The 21,323-nt window shown below is 37.1% G+C and overlaps 1 protein-coding gene and 1 non-coding gene across 2 annotated transcripts; one reads left to right on the forward strand and one right to left on the reverse strand.

The window, feature by feature from the left end:
• The first annotated feature begins 979 nt into the window (after window positions 1-979).
• On the forward strand, window positions 980-12,006 carry CDC34 (cell division cycle 34, ubiquitin conjugating enzyme). Its single transcript, XM_072404760.1, has 5 exons — window positions 980-1,305; window positions 2,390-2,476; window positions 9,264-9,361; window positions 10,170-10,304; window positions 11,652-12,006. The coding sequence occupies exons 1-5, from the start codon at window positions 1,123-1,125 to the stop codon at window positions 11,860-11,862; spliced, it is 714 nt and encodes a 237-aa protein (XP_072260861.1). The 5' UTR covers window positions 980-1,122; the 3' UTR covers window positions 11,863-12,006.
• An 8,068-nt stretch (window positions 12,007-20,074) lies between these two features.
• On the reverse strand, window positions 20,075-20,251 carry LOC140327863 (U2 spliceosomal RNA). The gene has a single exon (XR_011920154.1). It is a non-coding gene; the product is annotated as a U2 spliceosomal RNA (small nuclear RNA).
• Between the last annotated feature and the right edge of the window lie 1,072 nt (window positions 20,252-21,323).

The following is a 21,323-nucleotide window of genomic DNA, read 5'->3' on the forward strand; positions in this document are numbered from 1 at the left end:
TTTTATAGATGCGGGATATTGTAGTAGCGGTGCTATTTCTCTATTTTAAGCTTGTTCCAGATTGAATGTTAAGAAAAACCCCCTTGTTTCCATATGAGAAGGGTTTATCTAAAGAGAAGGAAAACTTCAATTTTTTTAATAAACAAGTTTGGCCCGCAACTTTGTCTAAGTTTTTAATTTTGGCCCTCTGTGTATTTGAGTTTGACACCCCTGGCCTACGTGATCTACAAACTTAGTTTCATCAGATCCGGTCACCGTCTTCCATTGATTGATGGTTCAGTTCTAACATTGCCATGTACACTGTACTGTGTAATACATTGTGTGTTCAGACACTTTTCATGGTCAGTTGTGTAATGTGTGCTACAGAAGCTCATGTGTTGTACATCACACAGAATATCTCCATGTCCCCTCCGTATCCTCAGCCTTGGGTGCCTGTGACCCTGTTGGCATTCCTTGGACCACTTTTGGCAGGCATTAGCCATTCTATACCAAGGAAGCCCCATAAGAGCAGCTATTTGTGACATTACACTCCAATCATCGTAATGGCATTTGTCCGAGTGGCTCTGACCCTGACAGATTTCTGTTTTCCATGCTTCCACCATTTTAGAACTGGTAGTTCACTTGCTGCCCAATATATCCCAGCCCTTGTTTAATGGTATTCAATTCACTTTATTTGGTATTTCATTATTTTAGTAGGTTAGTGTATATTCCCTGTATTAGTGCCCGCTAAGATATGGGTGACTGGTATAGTTTTTGTGCCCAGCATCAGTCTGTAGCGGACAGGAAAGGACAATACTACCCCATCTGAGGGCAACATGTCCTCCCCTCCCCCACTACAGCCCGGCTTCCCTGTACTCCCATCACCCCCCTTCCACATGACACAATAGCCGCGCCGTGCAGAGGCGTCACAGCTCCGCCCCTGGGGCTGCTGGGAGTTGTAGTCCTCGCCTCCCCTTTCTTTATTATCACGCCGGGTAGTTATAGAGCGAGTCGCTTTTAGAGCTGTCCCTTCCTGAGGAGCCCTCTGTCACCTCTCCTCCCTGTAAACACGACAGTCACTGGCAGGCTGCGGTGAGCAGTGGACGGCGGGAGCCCGGGCACAGCATCCGGAGCACAGGCGCCATGGCCCGGCAATTGATGCCGGTGCCCAGCTCCCAGAAGGCGCTCCTCTTAGAGCTGAAGGGGCTACAGGAGGAGCCAGTGGAGGGGTTCCGGGTCAACCTGGTGGATGAGGGGGATCTGTACAACTGGGAGGTGGCAATATTTGGGCCCCCCAGCACCTTCTACGAAGGGGGGTATTTCAAGGTGAGGAGGAGAGTAGGATGAGTCCGGGGGGTCTGCTGTGGGGTCTGCAGGGGACTGGGCCTAGCAGAGTCAGGTGGGGGATGGGAAAGTGATGCTTAGGGACAAGTAAAGTGTATCAGTTTGTATTGGGGATAGGATACAGAAGTGTTCTCGGTCAGGTTATTCTTTTTTTCAACTATATTTGACCCCTTGGGTAGATTTCTATTCACATCCTGCTCTGACACAACAGGAGGTGAGTGAAAGTCTCTCCAAAGTAAGAGAAATGCACTTTTAGACAAAGAAAAGAGTCCTCATGGAAAGATTTCCTTTTGTCATCATCAGCTAGCATGCTGCAATAGATCTGGCTTTTTAAGGTTTGGATAAAATAAAAAGATGGTAGAAGTATATGTAAACCTAGACATTAAACTCAAAGCTGGTGATCCTGCCATGCAGATCATTTTGCAGGCCTTTCCTTTTATAAAGCAATAGTCTCCCAATAGTTCTCCATTGTCACCTCCTCACAGGATCTCCCCCCCAAGAAAGTTATTGCTTTGCCCAGACACATTCCACTTTTCTATCACCAGGAAACCCACCCGGAAGAATGATGTGCCGCACAAGTAACGGGGAGCCCTGCACAAGATCAGCAAAGCTCCTATGTAACAAAGGATAAAAAAAGTGAAAACTTTGTTGTTTTATAATACAAAAATATTTTACATTTCTTCACAAAGAGACTCAGTTAGTCACAAAGTCCCCCCACTGCAAAAGAAGAATATAAATACTTGTAACCCTGCTGAACATTGCTCTGTTGAAGAGAAATTTCCTTATTAGAAACCATCACTTTCAGGTCGCAACTTGTCGCTAGGACATGTAGAGGGAGAATCTCCACTGTGGGGCACAGACATCAATAAAAACCTGACTGGGGTTTAAGCTGAAGATAACACCAATTTTTAATTGACAGAGGTCACTTGTACCTCGTGACTGTTCATCTTGGAATACATTGTAATCTAAATTCCAGTTCCAGATTCTGGTTGGTCTTTCCATTAATAAGTATTTGTGTACTTTTATTATGTCTTAAAATATTTTGTTTATTTTTTTTATGTTCTAGGCTCACCTGAAATTCCCAATAGATTATCCATACGCTCCACCAACATTCCGGTTCATTACAAAAATGTGGCACCCAAACATCTATGAGGTAAATATAGTTTTCCTGTGAGGTGGATTTAAAAAGTGAACATTGAAAATTGCAATTTTTTTTCCTGCACAGTTGACATAATTGCTACACACTGGTAGGGTGCTTGTACATTTAAACACAGAGCCCATTGACTCCTGATTATGTTTGCACTTGTCTTAGTTGTACTCAGATGGCCAGTGATGTATGATGTCAAATCAAACTTATGGCTACAAAAACTTGGCTTTAGCTTCCTTTAGTTTTTACAAAATAACAACAAGGGTGCTCTCCCTTGGACTTTTCTAATAAAACTTGAACCACAAATACAACAATGTTTGTATATGAGGACTTTTTTGGTACCTTATCCTTAAATCATTCTAATGTACATAAATAAAATCCAATAATAATTTATTAACAAATACATAAAAGTATGAACATGACATGTCAAACAGTTGCATTTGTACAATCAATGTTTCAATTATTTGCTATACAATAGCTTCCTACAAAGTCCTAGTTGATCTGTGTCAATATAGGTCTTTCTGTTCTTTACATGTTTCAGCTGCTTGGCTTTATCAGAACACATTTAAATGACCCTCATATCTCTTTCTAAACAAATATATTACATAATATGTACAGTCATCATTACAATGTGATCATGGACCATATACTTACTTTTTTCACCAATGGGTAAATCTTTCTATGATCATGCATTAAAATGCCAATGCATCAGTAAAGAACTTTATAAGAGATAGTGAGGTAGGTTATCTTTCCTGCACCCTTTCTATACATCGAAATGTGTTTTGAGCTAAGGGGGCACGCGAGAGTTTAAACTATATATTTATATATATATATATATATATATATATATATAATATATATTATTATATTATTAGCTACTCAAAGGGTGTGATGTTTCTTCTCATTCGTTCTGATTAATCTCAACACTACAATTCCTAAAAAAAATATTACATATTAAGAAAAAAAATATTGATAACCATAATATTGATAGCCATAATTATAAAACATATTTAACATCCAATTAAGCCTATATTAAAAAAATATATCCTATTCCCATTCCTAACCATGGAACACAAGTTCCCCTTATCCATATGCATAATTTTATACCTTTCCTACCCAGCTTTAAGCTTATCTTTTTAAATCCCTCAATGACTCCCATATTGATCCATGCATATTAGGTAAAATTCTAAAAATATAAAAAGTTATCCCATCTTTATTACATTCTAATTTTGTGCTGCTTGTAACTAAAATATAATTCTTCAGTTGCCCTTCTTTTTAAATTACACAATATTCAACATTAAGCTTGTATTACCCTCCAAACAATAGCTAATTAAAAAAAATGTTATTCTGTTAAGTTATTAAATGTGATGCTTGATTAATTTATTATATTTTTCATATCAATGAATAAAAACCTTCCTCTCCTATATATTTAACCAGTAACCATACTTAATGTACCAGAATTCCAACAAAACTCTCATTGTCAAAATTTTCACAGAAATGAGATACTTAAAGTTTTATGCTTCCAATCATATTTTCACCTACATTTACCTCCAGTATCAATAAAATCATTAATTCTTAGAAACTCCCACTTACCCCAATCAGAGATTTTTTTTTTTTTTTTACATTCTGCCACATGCTTCTCTCTTCCTACTTCCCTGACGCTCCATGTGATCTATGGAACCACCTTTCAGTGCAGGTGCTAATACTTCCTAATCTAACCCATATCACTTGTACTTGTGTTCCAATTAATTCTACACATTATATCCTGAGTATTAGCTTCCATTCAAAACCCCATGGAGTGCACAGGATTTTCATTTTGGTTGAGTACATTCTCCATGGGAAAAGTTGACACCTTCCCTCTCCACCACCACCCCATAATATTAATTATGTCTGTTACCATTACCCGTAATCTTAGTGGACACACCAATTAAAAAAACATCAATAAATGCCACCTAAATGTAATTAATTTGTAACAATACTTTTGCGCTTCTTTTACAATTTATAATTGATAATGGCATTGGTAACCTTTATACATTTCTTAATGATCCCATATATACAAAAAACTTGAAATAAATATATATATCACAATATATGGTTCAGTCATATTGTCAAAAAAAAACAAAACATTTTTTCTCTATAAAAATGCCCTCAAATTTGGTAATTTCCTTCAATTCTGGATAAATTGTTGCTTTTAGATTAAAAATCCATTTGCTTTCTTTTTGTAATAGAATGTTGTCACTATCGCCACCTCTCAAGTTGTTCCCTACAGATTCTAGGATTAAAAATCTTAGTTCATCTATTGTAAAACTATATTTTGTCCCAGCAGCAATTCAACTCCACTCCTTCTGGTATATTAAAACCAGGTTCTCCTGTTTGATAAATCCACTTACACTCGGTGCATTTGCCACAAGGATAGGTGCCTTTTTCCTTTTGGGTAATTATCTTTCTTTGTCTCAAAATAACTACTAATAAATTTATCTTTTATCGATGGAGCGCTATGGTAAAAAAGTAATGGTGTTTCCCCCCCAAAAATTCTTAATTTGAGAATTATTAAATGGTATATTTTTGGCAAATATCTCTAATTTCTTTATTGTTCCTTGAGTATTGCACAATAATTCTCATTTGTAGATTTTTTGTTCAGATTTTTTTTTGCCAAATAATATGCTGTTCCTATCTTAACTTTTCGATTTGTCCTTTTTATTATTCTATTGCTATACCCCCTTATCAATAAGCTCTGTTGTAATTCTTTATCTTGATTTTTATAATCCTTATGATCTGTTTCTCTTTATCCAGAGATATTTAAATACTTTTTTTTAAATGAGTTTTTTGGTTATGGCATAGAGGTGATATGTTTACAAATAATGAGTTATCAATGTTTAAGTACTTTGTTTTTAAAATGTGGAAAAATATCACAGGTCAGCAAAAAAATAGTTTTGATAATCAGAAACCACAGCAAACTATTCCAAATAAGTTTTTTGAGCAGATTTCAGATCTGTTTTCAGTTTTTCCCTAACACGTACAGTTCCTGAGTTATGAGTACTATTATAGTTAACATTGTACGTGCATGTATTTTGTACTAAAACATATGCACCATTTAATTGAATGTTAATACATCTTCAGTGTGAAGTAAAATAAGGCACACTGTGGTATGGATCTACTGAACAGTGTCAGTCAGGTACCAGTGTTTCTTTAGAAATGGTTACAGTATGATTTTCTTGTGTACTCTTTGGATTGTGGCGGTACAGCATCCAGAAGTAGTCTGCCATCATACTTTCATTCCAGGAACCTTGGTAGCGGTGCTTCATTAACTGAATGTCCTGGTGAAAACGTTCTCGTTGTTCGTCGCTCACCATACCAAGATTTTCCAGGAAGAATTCTAGATGCGAGTGCAAGAAATGTATTTTTAATGACATGCGACAACCCAGTTTCTGGTATGAATCAAGCAGAATCTGAACTCCTTCCTTGTATGCAGGAGACTTATGGTTGCCCAGGAAATTTTCACACAACCACTTGAATGCATACCAAGCTTCTAGCTCAGCTGTTGGGAGAGATTGTTTGAAAACATCACCCTGCAAAACAGACTTGATCTGTGGCCCTTATAAATATCCCTTCCTTCTTTTTTGCAGTGCTTATGTTGGTATGCCTATGCTTATTACTTCTCAACAAGGTACTGAAAACCCATGGCGTTTGATTTACCCATGGCCTTTACAAGGTTCTTCATCAAGCCTAACTTGATATGGAGAGGTGGCAGAAATATTTTATGCGGATCAACTAGAGGCAGAAACTTGACATTGCTTGTTCCGGGCTTATAGGTATTTCTTGGTAGCCTCTTGACATCACGCTTGACATCATGATCTCCTGTAGATCGGCTGTCCCACAGGCATAGGAAACAGCAATATTTTGTGAATCCTCCTTGCATTCCTATCAGTAAGCCAATGACCTTTAGATCCTCAAAGATGTTCCACTGGTGTGTTTTATACTGGATTCCTTCAAGTAGTAACTTCATGTTGTCATATGACCCCTTTAGGTTAACGGAATGGGCAATCGGTAAAATTGGTTTGCAATTAGTATTATAGACTGCTTTCAATCTTCTTTGAGAGCAATCAATGAAGATACGTCATTCAGATGGAACATGCTCTTGAGAAAAAGTGTTAGAGTGCATTTATATTATGACAGCACAATTAGACATCACTAGTGAAGAACGTTGTCAAGTTATGATTTCATTTTCTGAGGTGCTTCTGTTTAAGCCTTGAAGCAAGAAGTTCTGCATTATCTTTGGAGAGATTTACATCACGAACGAGATCATTCAGCTCCGCTTGTGTAAAGGTCTCTGGTATGAATCTTCATCGGCCAAGTAGTCAGGATCAGATAATTCGGGGTTGTAACTGGCTGCAACTCCAGCATGTTCCTCATCACCTTCTACAGAAGCAAGTCTATCATGTGGCAGTACTAGAACTGGCAATTAATCATCATGGAGAACAGGCCTAATTGCAAAATCGAGGCTGGGACATACAATTTTGTGCTTAGGTTTACCTCAGAATCCACTTTTGTGATGTGGCAAAAATAGCAGTCGATTCGATGGTCTTGTGTTTCTCTTCACACCATCGGGATTGCAAATGGCATTGCTGCTTTACCCTGATTTAGTCAGTCACGCAGTTTGTTGGAACAACTGGTACAGATGAAATGTGGTGACCAAGATTTATCCTGGTCACCGAGTGGACAGCCGAAATATAATTTGTATATCTTTTTAAGTTCTGTGGTAATTTGGCGGCGTTGTGCTTTCGTTGTGAATGAACCACACGTAACAGAAACTGTCTGGATCATTAAGGCAATTTCAAGGCATGATGAAAAATGAAATCAATCGCAGTTAGTGCGGTCTCTAACCTTAAAAAAAGAAAACTGTTGGTAAATGCTGTAATATGTTAAGGCTGTTATAAAAGAATTTTGCACGATATATAGTTAGCGCCATCAAAAAAACTAGATATGCTAGAGAGAAATTGAATACAGATTTGAAATCCGCATCAAAAATACTACAAAGCCCACATAAAATTATATCTGATGAAAATGGTATGTTGACCTGCGTATTTGGTATCCTTGTAAGTAAATGTTTTTTTAGGAATTGTAGTGTTGAGATTATTCAGAAATACAGAGAAGAAACATCACACCCTGTAAGAAGTTAATTAAGAATATATATTTTAAACTCTTTCTTCCTCCCTTTGCTCAAAACACATTTCAGTGTATAGCAAGGGTGCAGGAAAGATAGTGAGGAAGGTATTCCTGTTATCTCTTGCAGAGCGCTTTACTGATGTATTGGCATTTTAATGCATGATCATAGAAAGATTTAACCATTGGTGAAAAAAGGTTTTGAATAGATTTTTTGAATAAAAGTAAGTATATCAACACATTGTTAAATAATATGATGATTGTACATAATATGAATTATTTATGCTTGTTTGGAAAGAGATATGAAGCTCCTTTAAATGTGTTGTTCTGATGAAGCCAAGTAGGGGAAAAGCATCAAGAACAGCGAGACCTTTATTGACATAAGTCATCTAGGACTTAAAGGTTTGTAGGAAGCTATTGTATAGCAAATAATTGAAACATTGATCGCACAAATGCAATTTTTTGACATGTCCATGCTTTTAAGTATTTGTTAAATAAAATCTAATAAGAATTTATTATGTGCGTTAGTTTGATTAAGGATAAAGCACCAAAAAAATCCCTATATCCAAACATTTTTGTAATAGTGGTTCAAGTTTAGGATAAAAGGGGATGTGGCACATTGATTTAGAATACTCTATGGTTTATTAAAAAAAGCTTTTCTAATAAAAGATAAGAAATATGTTAAAAAAAAATATACTTTCATTTTTTTCCCCTCTTTGTTTCTTTGATGGAGGCTGGGGTGGCCCTAAGGGGTCCAACCTTTTTGAACAAATATTTTTATTTTTAAATTTTGCATAAAATTACAGTATTTGAATAACTGAACATTAATAATATTAATAGTATCAGCAGCTCAACAAAAAGAGAAAGGAAAACGTAGACATAAAATACATAAACCAACATAAAAGTAATAGACATAAAAACATACTCAAGTAGAGTCATTCCAGCATTAAAAGAACCCTCTTCACATTATTTGCATAGTTATTGCAAATCAGTACATTCTTAGTTATATACTATGTGGAATGTTGACATTTCAAATAAATTGCATCCATTTCAGGGGCTGCTAATGCTTTATCAATGAAAGCATGCCACTTGCTCAAGAACGTATAACTCCCAAGATCATCACCTTGATCTGCTTCCAACTCCTCTCTGTAAAAAAAGGACAGTTTTAATTTCAGACCAACCTTTTTAACATATGAGAACCCTTGAAAACTTTCACTTCTTAGAAATCCCCTACTATAATTACTTTATTCACAACGCACAGTGCATTAGTGTAGTGGTCACTAGATGAATGTCACCCTTTCAGATAGCCAAAAAGATCATTGGTGTCACTTCAACTGACCTGAAAGGTACAAATTGGTCAAGGAACCCCTAGCAGTCATTGGAGGAAGGAGGAACCTTGGTTGGGAAATACAAGTCTAGACTGTGGCTATAAATGCCCATCTTCCCTTTGTGCATGGGGGGGGGGGGGGGGAGTACTGTGTACATTACTAATGCTGCAGAAGACTGCAAAAGTGATCCTGACAGTGGGGTGGTAGGCATTACACTTTGATGGCTTTTATCCAAAAGGCTGTTGATCAGAGAACTCAACTGCAGCAGAATTTCTGTTAAATATATTCAGTTTTCTTAACAGAATGGAGATGTGTGTATTTCCATATTGCATCCTCCAGTAGATGACCCACAGAGTGGAGAACTTCCTTCTGAACGATGGAACCCTACTCAAAATGTGCGGTAAGCTTAATTCATTCATATACTTGTTTCTGTTGTCTCTTTCGCTGTAGTGAGTTTAACTGATCTGTGTTTTAGAAGCTATGGAGTAATACAAATGTGCCCAGAAAGGTGTGAAATCCCTAAAAGTGTAATAATTTTGTTTAAGTCTATAAACCTACTCAAAATCAAAGACATCAGTCTACAAATAACATTTTTCAAACAAATAAGTGTGCCTGTTTGGTAAGTAGTATTGACTGAACAAGCCTCTGTTTGTTTTTTTAATATGTCTGGACAAACATAGGCTAATATTCAGATTAAATTTAACCAAAGTTAGATAAACTACATTTAGGAGCTCTTAAATGTGCATAGAGGGTATTACTACAGGAAGCTGCAAAGGTAAAAAACAGTGGTGAGTTTTCATTGGCTACTTGGCATCAGCAGGCGGGACCGGCTCAACGCCACTATCCAATGAGAATGCTTATCTGGTGTGAGCGTACTTATTGTTTGGTGTCAGAAGAAGACTTCTCCCATTGTTTTCTAATAATTACGGTGGTGATGATCACGCAGTGTCTGTGTAATGTCTGCTAATGTTCAGTTCTGGCAGAACAGTGTTTGGGCCAATAGCAGCTCAAAAGGCAACACTAATTGTAAATTTTTTTTTTTAGATTCTACCACAGATCTGCTTTACCCTCCCAGTGACCTAACTGATTAAGGCCACCTTTTAACTGATCAATTTCTTATCAGTCTAATTTATATTGTTCTTTCTTGGTATACATAGATAATAAAATTGATATTAACATATTTTGATATTGTAAAAACATTTTCACAGAACAATCCTTCTTAGTGTAATCTCTCTTCTGAATGAACCAAATACATTCTCTCCTGCTAATGTGGATGCATCAGTAATGTATCGAAGATGGAAAGAAAGCAAGGGATGTGATAGAGAGTATACAGATATCATCAGGTAAGGTCACTTTCTGCGAGCAATGCATATGTCTCATGTAATGTATACATAGACATGGAAAAATGTGCCTATTGTGCTCACTTTACACTATATTTAGAACCATCTGCAAAATCCATAGCACTCCTGGTAAGGTGATTATTTGATTCTTAACAATAAGCATAATAATACCTGATTATTTTCACATCCATACAAACTGATAACATTTAATAGGAGGTTGCTTCTGAGAATCTTCATTGACACTATGTTGAAGCTTCCATAGCCAGAAGTTTTCACCTTGGGGCTTTACAACTGAAAGCAGGGGTGGGAGAGAAGTTTAGGTCCTGTGTACACCATGGTGTGTTCTAACATCAAAATGTATTCAGGGCAACATCTTGCAGCAGTGAAGTAACAAGGAAGTGTGAATTAGTGAGAATAGTATGATGGTTGGTGGGATTAACTATCGGGAACTGTCTCCGCTCTATGAGTAGGTAACATTTCATTACCTAGAGATGCTAATAGCTACCTTTCTTTTATGTAAATCCATCATGGTCCGTACACTACTTACATCTGCAAAGTCAAAATTCTGGGACCCACATTTTTTCCACACACCCCTAAGTTTCACACAGTGTAACATGATGTTCTGACCACTAAATACATTTAAGGGGGAATGATAGAAGCTCCAGATTTCATATTAAACTACATTGATTAAAAGACTTCTGTGGTATTCTAGAAGATGAGGCATGTTAAAAAGGACTGTATTGTAGAATCTTTGGGCCACAGAAAAAAAGTAAGGCTAAGGACTAGCCACCAGGCTTGCCTGTGGTCCTGCAGCTGATCTTTCCCCATTACTCACACATCATGCTTTCAGGGTTTTTTGCTCCTTCTCAATGCTCATCAGTGGGCAGCATTGTAATGACATCCCCGATCTTCATTCTAAATCTCTTGACTAGCAATCAGAGGCTGCAGTGCCTTAGATCTCACAGTGCATTTAGGATGCTAATCAGCATCTACTGGTGGTTACAGCCAGGGCTGATCAGAGTGAACTGTTTTTAGCACAGTTGCAATGCATTGCGAATGGCTTTGGTATGTCATTAAATGCTTGTTTATACCACGGTTGTACATAATTAGGTTGTCTCATGCTTGGGTTCCTTATTTGTCCCTGACCCAGGGTAAGGATACAGAAAATCAAGTAATGAGGTTAATATTCTTGAAGTATGCTGGGTCAGTGATCATGTGGAGAGCCAGGCAACTAACATTAACAGAAAGGTTTAATTAAGGCAGCTTCTCTATTGGTGGCAGCCATAGTATAGGTGTTCTTTAACAATAGACTCAGAATAATTAATCTACGCTTTTTGTTTATATTATTAGAAAACAAGTTCTCAGTACCAAAGCAGATGCAGAGATGGATGGTGTCAAAGTCCCAACAACACTGGCTGAATATTGCGTAAAAACAAAGGCTCCAGCTCCAGATGAGGGATCTGATCTTTTATATGATGACTACTATGAGGATGATGACATGGAGGATGAGGATGACAGCTGCTATGAAGACCAGGATGACTCTGGCAATGAAGAGTCTTGACCTTTCCTACTTCCAGCAAGATCTGCCTGCTGGTGCCAATCTTCTACCATCTCCCAATAAACAGACGCGGAACATATTTCAGTCTTTATTTCTGTGGCCAAGCTGCAAGGGACCTTGTTAGCGAACAGTCACCTCGAAGTGTGCAGTGCTAGAATAAAGAGGGAGTTGGGAGATTTTAAATTTGAAGTGCCAGGAATGCTTGTCGAGCTTTAGAAGTGTCTTAATACTTGCAGTACAGGCTTCTGCCACTTGGGTGCACCAGAGTGCTCTGCAATTGCTGCTGCTTAACCCATCATTACCATTGCTGTTTCAGGCTGCGGTGCAGGGCTGAAATTGGGCTGTGGGAGGGTGTGAGAATTTGCTTACACTGAATTACTTATTTTTATTTTGACAGTGGGTTGTAATGAATTTACTATTGAGGTAGACACATATACTGTTTTACTATTTGGTTGGGGTAGATTAGTTCACAGATGTGATTTATGTGGTTTTGATTTACAATGGATTGTGGGTGGGTTTTTTGCAATTTTCTGCTTTTATTTTAAAAAATATTTAATAAAGAAAATACAAGTATACCTGAAAGTGTCCTGTGGTTTTTATAGCAATCAAAGTGGAGGAAGTGTTTTTGCTAGATTTAAAATAAATGGTCTTTTTTTAAACAAAGCCAGTCACTGTTTTCCATTCATTTTAGTGATACAATCATGACATAAAAAATTGTTTCTGTATTTTAAAATCGTATAAAAATGTGTTTGTTCTTTGATATAAGCACTAACACTTCCATCTTGTAGGGGAACTGTCTAAGCATAAAAGGGCTGAATTGTATCCATTCATGCTACAAAACTACCTAATATAAAAGGAGGGGTTGGGTGTGATCAAACATTAGGAACTAGGTTAAGGTTTACACAATCTCCCCACAGAAATCAACTGCTGAAGCTCAAAAAAAAACCCAGTATACGGAATAAAATTTGACATTAATGTACACATGCATTTAAATATACAAATATACCTTATTAAGTCTGTGGAACTGTGTATTTATATAATGATTAGCTTTTTTTGTGTGTCAGCAGGCTTTAATCTAGTCAGGTTTTAGAGTTTTTTTACTTTATCCCATAGAAGTAAATTAAAAACAGCTACTTGTCATTATGTGTAGTTCCTGTCACATGCTATATATTACCCCGCCATGCTAGCTCCAAATCACAGATACTATTGTTTAGCAATATCCTTGCTAGACATGTGCTGTTGGAAGGTGGAATTATATATCTTTGTACATAAAAATAGAGCTGATCTGATTCAACAGAATTGTAATTATATTGTAACAGACAAATGGTTGTTTAAAAGGATGTTACATTGATTTAGTTAAAGCATAGGGGCAGTTTATAAAAAAAATTGCTAGCCAACCTTGGTGGCTTTGTGAATGAAATTGACCCGGATCAAAAACTTCTTAGTATAAGACTTGTAGGTGAGGGTTGAGGGATTCTGCAATACAAGCGTAACTGCCCTGGTTGGTATAATGACATTTAAGTGCTGACCCCATAAAATGAATTAAGATGGCCACACATTTATATGCTCAATCAATTGATCTTTCAATGTGACTAAAATGATCGAATATTTAAGTAAACTGCAGAACCATTTGATATACTCAGCTTTCGATTTTTTTTTTTAAATTCTGACAAAACAATGGTCTGTGGTCATATTTTTTTTCAGTCATTTCGATTTAACAAATATCTGTGCATATTAGAGGACCTGTTTTGATACAGATCAATAAGATAATGATTAATTAATAGATCAGTTCTCACAGATTACATTCCATATAACAACCATATATGCTTCATCGTTTTAGATTTTACTGAAAAATCCCTTTTTTGTGATCACTTAACCCCAGGTTGATCACAAATCAGTAAGTGTATGACCACTAGTAAAGTTGAACAATAAAGTGTAAAGATACCAAGCTGGATGTTTTTTGAATGGATTGCAAAGTCTACCTCTGTTAACCTATTTCCTTTTTATTATCACAAATGTGAAGCCAAATTGCTATTTCATACAAGAGTGAGGCCATAGCCTTTGTTTTTTCATTTATTACCGGTTATCTGCTAATAGGGCCTGCTGACAGGAAAATATTGATTCAAATCTCTCGCTGATCAGTCAAAGAGCTAATCTGTGGGAACTCATCCAGTTCAAATCTTTCATAACAGTTAATGTCAATATCACGCCCATACTCACTGTGAGTTTCATACAGTTGTTTTTCATGCAGTAAATTCTAAATTATACTGTCAGTTGCTCAATATTCTATTTGAGGCCTGTGTTTGTGGCTTTGTTCAGCTTTTGTCATCAAATAAAACATCCTTCGGGATGTGTCACCAACAGCTGATGACTAGGCACATGTTTCCTCAAGGTGACTTTTTAGTTACAACTGACCTTTCCTGCACCTGTTTTTACAATGTCCTTTTGTATAAACTATGCAAAAAACATCTTCAGCACCTTTTGGGTTATATATATATATATATATATATATATATATATATATATATTATATATATATATATATATATATATATATATATATATATATACACACATACACCCCCACGCATTAAAGTCCAACTTGTCAAAGATTTATTTTATTTTTCATATAAATGCTGGTATTTCTTTAGGAACACTCAATGCTCTTCTAAGAGCTGCTATGTATAGTGGGGAGTAATACCACAGCAGTATATACGCATGTTACCAGTTTCATTGCTGCACCACCACCCCCTTTGCTCTGCTGTGCCTTTCAAAATCACAGCACAGGGATGACGTTTAGGCTTTGATAGCACAGCAGAGTGTGTTAGGATTATTGGCACGGATTTGTTTTTGTTTTGTTTTTTATCTTCTAGCCTGAGTTTTGTACAGGGCTTTGCAAGAGATGCCAAGTGAATTCCTTATACTGCTTGCATTGTTTGAAAAACAAAAATGATTTCCCTTATATTTGCCTGGATTGCAACTTTAACCGCCTTAGCTCTCTCACCTGCATAACCCTTATGGAAAAAGGTCATGAAAAGATTTTTGCCATAGGCCTGTTTATTTGGTGACAATTTTGTTGGCTGTAGTCTTTACTATAACAGGAAGGATATGTGTCCTCTCTTTTGTCTATTCATTCAGCCAATCATGTAAGCTGGATTGCATGATTAAATGAAATGACAGGAGAGAGGAGCAGGCTTGCTTAATTGGCTAAATGAAACAGACAGGAGAACAGGACTTAGATCAAAGTGCAGCAGCCAAGGAGGACAGAGGTGATGGGTACAGGACACTTTATGAATATGGAAATTATGACTACAAAAAGTGCCAATAAAACATGTAATTCTAGCAGTTATTGTAAAAGTGGCATTGTTTCCCACAGATGGCCATTTTATAAATGTTTAGAATAAACAATAGCACTTTGTCTGCTGACCAGGAATATAGACTATGGGCCCTATAGTCCTGGATGGTCCTGTAGAGCTGTAATGCACAACCATTGTACAGCACTGGTTTTACATATGTAGTGAACTGCCCACATTTACATAAATACCTCAAAATCTTTTTTTTTACACTCTGAACTGACACATATGAACAGACAAGCAGCATAATGCTTCATTTACTGTCTAGTCCAACCTGGACCCAGATGATATGGGTTGAATGATACAGGTATATGAAAGATATCTGGGAGCTTAAAAAGGTTTTTTATGGGGAATAACTTTGTGCAAAAGCTGAACAATGCAGAGACAATTGGTTTTGTTATTTTTTATTTTATTATGATACTCATTTATCTTATAGCTCTGTTTCAGGTGGGGTCTCTGGCGACTATCACTTTGACCTCTTTGCCTTAGAAATTCGATTAAGGCGGCACAAAGCAAGCTATACACAGAGTGCACAACTCAAATGGGTGCAGGGGATTTACCTTTTGGTACTTGTATGTCCCGGTATGAAGTTTTAAAATTGACTATACTATTGCTGGGTTTTATTATTATTATTTCTAGTCAAATAGATTACCTATGGGGTTATAAAATAAAAACAAACTATATTATGTTTCCACTGTTACATGTTACAATGCAAATGTAGATAAGGTAAACAGTGCTACTGTTTACTGCACTATTGTTGGGAGCAGCATCACATTGGCTATTTGTATGTATAGCTTTTCCAAGCTTATTACTCTATAAATGTTTCCTCAGGTTGTGTCTGCCTGTGAATCAGCTTGTTCTTATCATGTGGAACAGGCTGCTTATCATGTTAATCAGCAACCAGACAGAAGTAGGCATTGAGCACATTGTGCTGCTGCAAATATCCCTACCTCAGCTAAAGTATAACTACAGCCACAGCATTCCTTCCATGAAACAACTACGGTATGTATGGCAGAGATCATTCTCCATATTTTAGTCCAGTAAGAAGGATGTCAAAGTAATTGTCCCTGCATTGTTTGTAGATGGCAAAGTGACATATAATGTTTATAATGAAAATAATGTTTATAATGACAACAAAAAATACAATCAAACGCGAGTTAAATGTCTTTATTTCACACGGAAGGTTCTTGAAATTTATAAGCATATGTTATGCTGTGCATACTTACAATGTATGCAATAGGTTATACTCTAAAATATGGAATTTCATTTAAAGAACTGGACCCCTGATAAAGCTGCCATAGGGTGCCAGGCTGGTATCATTCTTTTTTCTCTCAAGATAACAGTTTCAGACAGAGCCCTGCAGCCCAGAAATACAACAGAGTCTCTTTCATGTTTTGCAGTAGGTATGGTGTTCTTTTAATTGAAAGCTTAATTTTTAGTCTGTGGACAGAAAGCTCCAGAGCTCTGGTTTTGTCCTATCTGTGCAAAGGGGATTGTGGCCTGTCATTATGCATTATAGCAAATTGCAGTCTGCCTTTTTGATGTTATATTTTAATAATGGAGACCTCCTGGGTCTTTTTCAATTAACCCCGTGTCACATTCATTTGTGAATGCCTTCTTCCAGGCTTGCTCCATGGTACATGGGTCCTTTTTCTGTTCTGTCACAAATTAACTTTGTCACCTGTAAGATTAAACTATCTCCTTCTCCGCAGGACTAGGTAATCTGTGCTATCATTACTTCAATTTACGCTGCACCCATTTTTAGACAGCACTAGCTCTGTCCAGGATTCTCCAAGGATCCCATGTTGTGACTCCTTAAAATGATCCGTTTGCCTCCACAGACTATAGTTTTCTATAGGTGGAGTAGAATAATCTATCAGAGGTGCCTCAGCTGTAACACTTCCTCTGGTGGCGGTACCTGTCACATGATCTATGCCCACTTACAAGATTCTCCCAAAAAAATGAATTGACAGGCCATATAATGTTGCCTAAGAAATAATTTTCTGTATCCAATTTCCAGGCTACTGCATGTTCTCATTGGACTCTGATCTTGGGGTCCTGGGTCCTGGACTGCTACTTGGTGTGACATCAGCCTAAGTTTTTACATCACATTCCTGTGCATCGTATTGGTTTTACTCGTCGGCTGTCACCAGTTCTAGCTTGTTCTAGGCCACAACTTTGGCATTCCCTCCGAAAGTCTATAGCCCCTTTCACGGTGGGGGGGGGGGAGCTAGTTACATCAAGTGTTTGTGGCTTAGACTCTGTTCCCCATTTACACGAAGGATCCACTAGCCACTTGTACCATGACACTGTGCTGTTACTCAAAAAGCTACAGATGTGACAATGATGGACCTTGACGTTCAGCTTGTATGACTTTGGAAGCTGTACTTGGCTTTTCCTCTTGCTGCTGTGCCCACAGAGGCTCAAAATAGTTATAGACCTTATATCATAATTTGTGAAACCGTTGTCAAAGAATATCAAGCTTCTTGGATATGATTTTGTAGCCTTTGCATTTACAATGTCTGTCTATAATTTTCATGTTGATCTCTTACACTTTTTATACTCCAAGCGCACAATTGAAGCTAATATAAATGAATGTATTTATCATCCAAAGGATTTGTAACTCTGTTCAGCCGGATTTATGGTAACCCATCCCTGACTGGATCTTCAGCAAAACAACAACATAGGGAACGGAGGAAGAGAAGCAGCACAGTGCGGTTACAAATAAGTACTCACTACCCCACATACCTACATGTGCATTACAGTGAGCCTGATGGACCCCTAGTTTTCATCCTCATTCTTTCTCTACAAATTGCTCTGTAAAGAAAAGTGCCAAAGGCACATCAACCTCCTTAATAAACATGTAATGACTTTTAATGAATGCATAAATGCATTAATTAGTGTTTTTTTATCTGCCTGGAATTCAGTTTTAATCAGCTAGGAAACTACCGTGTAATCGTATTGGGTGTGGTACATGCTGATTGAATTTGGGGGAAAGATTGCATTTTACAGTAATGAAGCTCTGATAAATAATTAGCAGTCGTGAAGCAGTGAGTGATATTTCAATTTCGGTTATAAAGAATTCTGTGTTTAGTTACGAATTTGTTAGGAAGTATTGACGAGTAAATACCATCAAAGGCATAGTATATTTATTAAAAAAATAGTAAGGGACATCTCCTAATGATGCTGCAATGAATATATGTAAAAAAATTCAAACCTATTGTATTTACATTACTTTATTAGTTATGTAACAATTTTACACATATATAGGGACACAGGTAACAGAACTAATCTTTATTGAGAAATTAAACCCTGGAAGCTGTGCTCAAAAAGCAGAAAAAAGCCAATAGACTTGTTACCAATATCTTTTTCCCATTACTGACGTACAATCTTTTGTTCTGTACTGTGTGGAGGTAACTATCTTGGCAGAAATAAGGCATACTTTCCTTATATCAGAGCAAGAACAACAATTAGCAGCACAGTAATGACATCACCAAATCATATGTTGGCTATACATTGGTTGATAGGTGGACAACCAGGTAACTGACTGATGACTCCCAGATATCAATCTTTTACTTGTTTACCACTCTGCACCCATCAACTGTCCCTATTCTTTGCCTGATCAATGCCACCCTCTGTGTGCCCATGTTCATTGATCTGTGACTTTTTTCCTTCTGTGATCCCATAGCCTCCTGTGACCTTGTGTCTTCCAGCTACCCTTCCTGCTCCTGTAATCTTTCTGCTGTGTTCCCACTTGCTGTTCTCCAGTTACCAACTACTGCATGTTCTTGACTGACTACTTACTGCCTGAAGCAAAGTCTATCATCCCTTTCTGGGTTTTATAATAAAAATCAGGTGATTCTTCAGATTCTGTGAATAACCCTTTACCCAAGATAATCTGCTGAGCTCCTGCTACCTAGAAAACCATACTCGGCTGCTTGATGTGCATTAATGTGCTCATTCTGCATCAGAGTTGGCACTTTTTAAGTCTCTTTCCTTTTAAAGTCTCAGTTTAGTTCTGGGTGATCTCCAGCCATTCCTGTGACCTACTCCAACTTGTTTTCTGTTTGCCTATAACAGACCTAGTGTTTCTGTTTCCTGGTACCCTAATTAATTAATTATTTAGTGTCAACCTTTGTTTTCTTGGTTCTACACCTGTTGACAATTTCAGTCTATTTCTGACTCTACACCCATCTCCCACCTTGTAATAAGGCTGCCTGTTTGTTGGCAACCCTGGCCTGTCCATGACTATAATCGTTTTATTATTTACAGCTATCTGTGCAACTCCACTGGCCCTTTTTTCTTCTGTGATGACTAAAAGGGTAATTTAATGGTAGAAGGTACAAAAAATATGTTCTGTCATTTCACCAGGTATGTAGCAACATCAGGAAAATGCTACACCACATTATGTTGAGTGACAAACAATGTAGGGAACAGTAGTATTTGTTACCAATATATATGACCACTCATGCTCATCAAATGCTATGAACTTAATCCATTATCCTTTACCCTCTATGTCAAAACGTAATGATAAAAAGTAGGTACAATCCCAGCCTTCGAGTTATTGAGGTTATCAGCCAATATGCCCAATATGCCAGACTAGCAAAAACTAGAGATCAAAAAAACTAATTCTTTCATTTAAAAAAAAATAAAAAGGACAAATACCAAAACCAGCAAATCCATTGTGGGTCAAAAAATATCAGGTGCCCCAAGATGCCACCCACCGGGAGATGATTCATTGCAGCTTCAGTGCTTCCCAGTCACATAATGAGATCATTGGTTCTTCATCCTGAACCATGTGGATTTGGGCCTGTCTGGGAGCTCCTTCTCAGCAGTCTCTGGCTTCCCTGCCATCTCTTCTTGAGGAGTTAAGCCTGTGTCTTGCCCTTTACAGAGCATATCCATCTGGTCCCACATCCTGATAGGCAGTACTGATCCACTATCATACCTCCAGTAAGGACAGCAATGTCTTTCCCATTCCTAATGATTGATAAGAACAGATACTACACCTAATCTTAGCCTAAAGGCTGAGAAGTGATAAAACATAGCAAATGCTTTAAAAGCAACTGAACAAAAGTTCCCAAGATATATATTTAAAGCCTGTCATGACATCATGGTTTCCATCATACATATGATGGAGAAAAAATTGTAGACACAAAGGTACAGGAAAGTGCTTTTTTTAGGATTACCATAAATATTTTCAAAAATATTCCAATATTTTCCAAATATTTGGAAAAATACAAACTGAAGAAGAGAAAACTAAATGTGCCACCTCATCTATAGACTATTAAGTGGCAAAGCTTACAAGTATGAACCAGGGAACCCAGAGTGAGCCTTGGTGAGCAAAGTCCAGAGGAATATACAAACAGTGTGCACAAGTTCATGTGAGGGAGTGATTTTTTTTTTATTATTATTAAAACTCAGTAGCAAAGCACCTGTAGAAGAAGAGTGGTGATAAATAAAAGGTTATGGAAGGACTGCACTTATGGAGAAGAATGTGACACTGCAAGTCAGACATGGACAGGTTTTTACATTCATATAGACATTATTTTGGATTTTTATTTATTTTATTTTTTTAGCACAGTTTGTGTTGTTCTCCTTTGTGTGTGTGTGTGAGGATAAACATGTTTTATTTAGTATACAGATTGAAGGGTATTTTCACCGTATAGAATAGTGTTACACTTATTCATACTGTTGGAGATATATTAATCTTAATGTAGGATGCTAGCATTTACAGAAGGTGTGTGGGAAAGTTTTGCAATTTGTGTAAAAGTTTGCTTCTTATATCCTAAGACTTCCTAAGATTTCATACAGTGACCTTTGTGTAACAAGTCAATGCAAACAGCAGAGAGTAAGATACAGAAATCCAAATAAGCAACAATCTTTTTGAGTAATTACATAGCACTGATTTACGCTGTGCTATTGTATAAATACACAAAAAAATCAAAATGATTAAACATACCAAACGTGTTATCCATATAACAACAAATGGATTCCTGACAAGACTTAAAAACAAGAAAGCATATTTTGGCTTTTTCACAGGAAAATCATTCCAAGGCTGATTTTGGCTTGATATCTAAGTATGCATTCATAGAACAATAGGAGCACCCA

Source organism: Pyxicephalus adspersus, chromosome 3 (genome assembly GCF_032062135.1).
Source record: "Pyxicephalus adspersus chromosome 3, UCB_Pads_2.0, whole genome shotgun sequence".
NCBI lineage: Eukaryota > Metazoa > Chordata > Amphibia > Anura > Pyxicephalidae > Pyxicephalus > Pyxicephalus adspersus.

Coding starts and splice junctions, on each gene's coding strand:
- CDC34 (XM_072404760.1), top strand. CDS start 1,123: ATGGCCCGGCAATTGATGCCGGTGCCCAGCTCCCAGAAGGCGCTCCTC. Junction 1,306..2,389: donor ACGAAGGGGGGTATTTCAAG/GTGAGGAGGAGA, acceptor TTTATGTTCTAG/GCTCACCTGAAATTCCCAAT. Junction 10,305..11,651: donor GAGTATACAGATATCATCAG/GTAAGGTCACTT, acceptor TTATATTATTAG/AAAACAAGTTCTCAGTACCA.